This window comes from Cebus imitator, unplaced genomic scaffold (genome assembly GCF_001604975.1).
Source record: "Cebus imitator isolate Cc_AM_T3 unplaced genomic scaffold, Cebus_imitator-1.0 Scaffold29, whole genome shotgun sequence".
NCBI lineage: Eukaryota > Metazoa > Chordata > Mammalia > Primates > Cebidae > Cebus > Cebus imitator.
In genome coordinates this window covers 8,172,438-8,179,298 of record NW_016107344.1, presented here as the reverse complement: position 1 = coordinate 8,179,298, position 6,861 = coordinate 8,172,438, and the positions used below count along the sequence as shown (strand labels likewise).

At 36.5% G+C, this 6,861-nt stretch overlaps 1 protein-coding gene across 8 annotated transcripts in view; it reads right to left on the bottom strand.

The window, feature by feature from the left end:
* The window catches only part of BORA (BORA aurora kinase A activator), a 31,363-nt gene that overhangs the window by 22,253 nt on the left and 2,249 nt on the right, over positions 1 to 6,861 (bottom strand). For 4 of the 8 annotated variants that reach the window (XM_017523623.2, XM_017523625.2, XM_017523622.2 and 1 more), the window contains one exon: positions 1,584 to 1,629. The exons of 1 other annotated variant lie outside the window; for it this stretch is intronic. In XM_017523623.2, coding sequence (XP_017379112.1) covers positions 1,584 to 1,629 — 46 coding nt within the window. Of the gene's footprint in view, positions 1 to 1,583; positions 1,630 to 5,516; positions 5,624 to 6,861 lie in introns of all 8 variants that reach the window. 3 more of the 8 variants (XM_017523620.2, XM_017523621.2, XM_037736790.1) reach the window with 1 other exon arrangement.

Sequence of the window (6,861 nt, the reverse complement as noted above, 5' to 3'; positions counted from 1 at the left end):
AAAAAAAAAAAAAAAAAAAAAAAAAATCTGTATATGTTGGTTATCAAAAAATTTCTAAGAAAAATCATTAGGCAAAAAAAGCAGGATGCAGTATGAGAATGATAATAGTATAAGAATGATAATCCTATCTGTCAAAAATATTTTAAGGACATAGGCTATTAAACACATAAAATTAATCTGAAGGTATACATAAGAAATGTTATAGTCATTACTTTCACAAAGTAGGATGGGGAAACAGAAGGTTTTTTTATATTTTTTCTTTTTGTTTTTACTATGTACATAATTTAGCATATTTTCAAAAACATATATTGAAAAGAAACAGGTTTTCTTTATGTTCTTAAGTTTACCTGCTGGGTTTCCCTTTAAAATTAAGGATTCTTAAAAGAAAGCATTTTTCTAAAATGTTGGAAATTTGGAGAGTCTGAGAGTATTCAGCTGGGGAGGAACCCAGTGATTGAGTCAGAATGAAAACTATGCAGTTACTAGATAGATAAAGAAGTAGGTAATGTTTGGCAGCAGTAAATATAGTCTTTTGGGATACAGAAGAACCAGTATGGCTAGGGAACAGAGGCGGGTAGAGGGAGTTAGAGAGGTGGAAAAGGAAAAATCAGAAATGCTGCCATCAGATAGAGACTTTCTGAGGAAACAACTAAGTAAATAACCCTTACTTAGATGCTGGGCTGGGCGCCATGGCACACGCCTGTAATCCCATCACTTTGGGAGGCTGAGGTGGGAGGATCACCTGAGGCTGGAAGTTTGAGACCAGCCTGATCAACATGGAGAAACCCCATCTCCACTAAAAATACAAAATTAGCCGGGCTTGGTGGCGCATGCCTGTAATCCCAGCTGCTCAGGAGGCTGAGGCAGGAGAATCGCTTGAACCCGGGAGGTGAAAGTTGCAGTAAGCCAAGATAGCACCATTGCACTCCAGTCTGGGCAACAAGAGCGAAACGCCATCTCAAAAAATAATAATAAAAAACAATAAAAATTTAAAAACCCTTACTTAGATGCTAAGGGAGGCAGTTCAACAGACAGAAAAAAAAAAAAAGCAAAAAACTTAATTACTTTTCTTTTTTAAAAAGGCTAAATTATGATATCCCTTTCCTATTTAACAGTAAGAGGTTTTATTTCATGAATATCTTAAAAATCCAAAGTATTAACAACAAAAGATAATGTCATTCTCAATGCCAATCTAGACTCTGAAGGCCTGAGAATATTCAACTTCCTCTACATAAACTCAACTTGAAACAAAGTTTGTGCTCATCAATATTTTGAAGGCACAAGGAAGACAAATTGTGGTAGGTCCTGAGAATGAAAAGATGAAGTACAGTATTGTCCAAAAAACAATTGAGTCTAGAGGAGAGAAACACTCAACTGACCATTACAATAGTATACAAGTACTATGCAAGGCACTGGGATAGCTGAAAATTATTGGCTTAGGACAGCACAGAAGGGTGCTTTATGTAGTTGGGGCTGGGGAGGGTTTGGTGGGGAAATGGGACAGTGAAGGATTTGAAGAAAATCTTCCTAAAGGAAGTGACACACATGCACTGGTTTAATGATCAGTAACAGTTTTAAGTTACCTCTTCAATGGCTTTTTGTCTTTTGTCTTCCACATCTTTATCTATTCTATACAAAGATAAAGAAGAAAAATAACCATGCTATTACTTAAGCTTATTGAACATTTAAAATAATAACCTTTCAAAGAGATAATCTCTGTCCATTGAAAACTGGCAAATGTTAAGCTCACTTTATAATAAATACCGGTGGTATCTTATAACATTTAGTAAATAGCAGTATTCTGAAATTCAGCAGTTAGCTGTTAGGCTTACCTCCCTCTTTTCCATTCAAAGTTTGAATGGAATGATACTTTATTTCAAAACACTTACACTGATATAATTTTAAATTGCTTTTAACAATATAAATTTGATAAATTTTGTCCCTTAATACAAATTAAGCAGTATTTAATTCAACATATATCTAAAAATCGTCCAAGTTTTTTCTCTTAATTTATAACAAGTTTACCATGGTAATAATTTTAGAATCAACTTTTACTGTAAAATAGAAGGATAGTTATCACTTACAGTTCTGAACAGTCAAAAGTATTAAATCTGAAATAAAACATTCAGAATATATTTTGTCCAAATAAATTTTTTTTCACTTTGAATATGCAATTACCGCAACATAAATGTCTCAGCTACAAGATTTAATATAAAATGTCAGGTCACAAGCACAAAGCATATACTTGCCAAGGACTGAGCAGTTAGCCTTGTAGGATCACTTTTTTATTCCATTATAGGAAAGAATGCTTGCTTTCCATCAGTAAATTTTTTTTTTACAATTTAAAATTACTTTGTCTCAGAATTTTTTCTTTAACTTTTATTTTAAGTTCAGGGGTACAAGTGCAGGTTTATTACATAGGTAAACTTGTATCATGGGGGGTTGTTATATAGATTATTTCATCACCCAGGTATTAAGCCTAGTATCCAACAGTTATCTTTCCTGATCTCTCTCCTCCCATCCTCTACCCTCCAAAAGGCCCCAGTGTGTGGTGTTCCCCTCTATGTGTCCACATGCTCTCATCACTTAGCTCCCACTTATAAGTGAGAATATGAAGTGTTTGGTTTTCTGTTCCTGTGTTAGTTTACTAAGAATAATGGCCTCCAGCTCCATCCATGTCCACGGAAAGGACACGATCTCATTCTTTTTGTGGCTGCATAGTTTTCCAGGATGCGAATTGTTTTCACATATAGATTTGCTCATAAAGCTTATGTGAGAATGTACACATTTCAGAAATTAAATTAAGTAGATTTTTCAAGTGGGAGATGTCTAAAAAAATAAACTACAGTGTCAACCCCCATGTCCCAGCTTGAACAGTGGCCATTTTCAGGATAGCAACTCACTTCTGGTTCATCTTATCATGGTATTAACCAGGTCAAAATGGCAGCACATACTAAGTTTAGCAAATAGCAAGTAAGCTCTGAACTAGGATTACTACATTCAGAAACTTTTTGCTACTTCATCAGAGGGACTTCAAGAACCTCAATAGTCAGGTGATTGCTGGAAGCAGTAAAAATCAGTGTGGTCAAATATTCTAGAGTCAGATCAAAGACAATTCTAAGAAGTCATACAGGGGAGAGCATCCTGACCAGCATATCACTGAACACCAGTATGATGCATACAGGTACAGGTGTGGTCTGAATATTCAGCCTTTGCAAGGTGGCAAAGGAGAGGGGACCTCAGGACTGGTCACCTATGTGGTCAAGACTCACTTGCTTCCACTAGTATGCTTTCCAGTTATCGTTTTCTGTGTGGATGGTAGCATGAAAAGTATGGGAAGAATTGAAGTAGAGAGCTAAGATGTAAGAAGAGATACTAAAAGACACTGCTTGTTTCTAAGGATGAATCAAGATACTCTGTTAAGAATATATTGACGGCCGGGCACGGTGGCTCAAGCCTGTAATCCCAGCTCTTTGGGACGCCGAGGCGGGTGGATCACGAGGTCAAGAGATCAAGACCATCCTGGTCAACATGGTGAAACCCCGTCTCTACCAAAAATACAAAAAATTAGCTGGGCATGGTAGTGCGTGCCTGTAATCCCAGCTAGTCAGGAGGCTGAGGCAGGAGAATTGCCCGAACCCAGGAGGCGGAGGTTGCGGTGAGCCGAGATCTCGCCATTGCACTCCAGCCTGGGCAAGAGAGTGAGACTCCATCTCAAAAAAAAAAAAAAAAAAAAAAAAAAAAAAAGAATATATTGACTATTCTTGGTGGAAGCCATAACCATTCATTAAATTATATTAACAAATTAAATTAGATTATTTTCCCACTCTATTCCCCTCTTCTATATCACAAATCTACGTACTGAGAGACACCAAGACTATCTTTACAAACCTTTGCAGACAATATATCATTTAGCATTAAGTACGGAAGCACTGTGTTACAACTTTGGTCTAATTATTTTTGACTCTTGACTCTTAATATCCTGTACCTCTTTGGTGTTTCTTACAGTCCCCCAAAGTACTCAATAAAAATCTCTTGACTGATAAATGTAATAGTTGTCCATCATTCAATATATTGAAGAAACCAGACAAAATAATTAAGCATAATAAAGTTTGTGTGAAACAAAAAATTAATCACTAGCTGTGACTCATTTGCTTTTTGCTTTTAGATATTATTCTCACCTTCTCTTTCAAAGGTATTATTTATTTACTTATTTATTTTATTTTTTTGAGGAGGAGTCTTGCTCTGTTGTCCAGGCTACAGTGCAATGGCACCACCTCAGCTCACTGCAACCTTTGCCTCTGGGTTCAAGTAATTCTCCTGCCTCAGCCTCCCAAGTAGCTGCGATTACAGGTGTGCACCACCATACCTGGCTAATCTTTTTGTATGTTTATTAGAGATGTGGTTTCACCATGTTGTCCAGGCTGGTCTTGAACTCATGACCTCAAGTGATCTGCACGCCTCAGCCTCCCAAAGTGCTGGAATTACAGGGATGAGCCACCACGCCCGGCCTCAAAGGTATTACTTAAATTTAAGTTAAAATCCTTTCATGCTTTATCCTCATTCTAGACCCTTCCTATTAACACTATGTCTGGATGGACATTAATTTTATGAGTGAATGATCATCATGTTACCAAGGAAAGAGAAGATGGAGGAGAAAAGCCAATAAGTATTTACCAGAACATCTCAATATGTATGCAACTTTGTGTGACTGAATTCTAAAGTCAAAGGGAAAAGGATTATCCTTTGTTTTGGAGTAACAACATGTCTACCTTAGCACAGCAAGTTAAAATCTGGTCATACCACGTATTTGATTTTTTTCAAATATTAAAAAATCAGACTATAAAACATATCAACAAAAGAGTCCTTAAAACTAAAAAAGAATAATATGCCTTTACATTTTGTAATAAAAAACTAAATCTGCAGTACATTTGTGCCTTGAAACCTAAACAACACATCAAAAATAAGACTGCACTGGGTGATATGTAGAATTGCAGAAAATGTAATTCACAGTCCAAGTGAATTGTTACAGTTGGATGACGTGTAAAAACTTCTCTGTTGCTAATGGATACCCTTCCACTCAATGTGTACTTAACTCTTTAAGGGGATTTTAGGCATCCCCAAACAGACAACAATGAAACAGCATTTTTCTTCACCCTAAACCATCAAAAAGACAGACTACAAGTCCGTGGTAGAAGTCACAACGATGTAGCAAAGTGCAAATTTCAAAATGCTCTTCCCTTTACTGAGTGCTAGGGGTGCAGAGCTATCCCCTGAATAGCAGGGGGAATAGGTTATCTGTTAAAGAAAAAGGTATCTACCCAGATCTGGAACTGTTGGCAAGAAAATCCTTCTGAATGTATTTATTTGAACCAATTCATTTAGATAGTAAAAATCTGCATCAAAATTTTTTCTACCTGATATCTTTACGTAGAAAAAGACTCAACATTTAGAATTTCCTACCTCTCTTCATTTGAGAGTGTTATTATACTTAGGTGCAAGAAAGGAAAACTTACCGAGAATGACTTAAGTATAAAGCTTGACGATGAATATCTTCTGGGTCTATTTCTACAGGATTAATTACAGCTAGTTGATCAATAGACCATCTAAATTTCCCTGGAGTCTTAACAAAAGAAAGTGAGCTTATGAGTAAAGGCAAACTAAAATAGTTCATCAAAATGCTAATCAATGTAAGAAATAATATGAATGATTATAATATTAAAATATTTTAAAGCTTATATTTTAAAATCTGACTTTACCGTGAAATTAAATGGCAAAGGGTAATCATATCACATTATATCAACTGACCTAATTGTATGTCTCTCTCTCTCATTTTTTTCAAGACAGTCTCATTCTGTCACCCAGGCTGGAGTGCAGTGGCGCAATCTCAGCTCACTGCAACCTCCACCTCCTAGATTCAAGCAATTCTCCTGCCTCAGCCTCCTGACAGCTGGGATTACAGGCACCTGCCACCATGCCCAGCTAATTTTTGTATTTTTTTTTTTTTTTTTTTTAAGTAGAGACTGGGTTTTACTGGGTTGCCCAGGCTGGTCTCAAACTCTTGACCTCAAGTGATCGGCCCACCTTGGCCTCCCAAAGTGCTGGGATTACAGGCATGAGCCATGGAGCCGGCCTGTGTCTCTTTTAAAATATCAAAATCCTTCCCTGGGTTGGAATTACCTAATACTAGAAAAATCACAACAGAGTAATAAAGGTATAAAACTTTCACCATTAACACTCATCAGTGTGATACACTAAGCCCATGTAAAAGTAGAAATCTTTTGGAGTTATCAAAGGTCTTTACTTTCACTAAGAAGAAACTGAAATTAAACAAAGTCCTTAGTTAGGACTTGGAGATGGCTGCAAAAGCTCACAACATAGTTGATCCTTAAAATAATTATGAATGGCAACCAGTGCTGCCTTTCTGTATTCAACCATCCAACCGAATCAAAGGTTTATCTAAATCCTAATCTGTAATTAGAAGTATATTCTAGACAAATTCAGTCCTAAAAACGCAAGATGCCATACATTCCAACTTTGAGGATTAAGTTGCCATCAATCCATTATTTATTTTTAGTAAGACTAAGAGATTAATTTTAATATGATTCAATTAAAAATCACAAGATCAGACTGATGGAATGACTCAATACAAACTGCTCGATCTTTCATTAGTACATACCTGCTCATTGTAAAACCTAAATGAAAGTATAGTAGAAATGGCCACTTTGTTTTCCTAAGTAACTTAGCAGGTTGAAAGATCCAAGGTCAAAAGAACTTATCCAGTGTAGCAAGTAACAGTAAAATAAGTGGCCCAGGCATGGTGGCTCATGGTAATCCCGGCACTTTGAGAGGCTGAGGTGG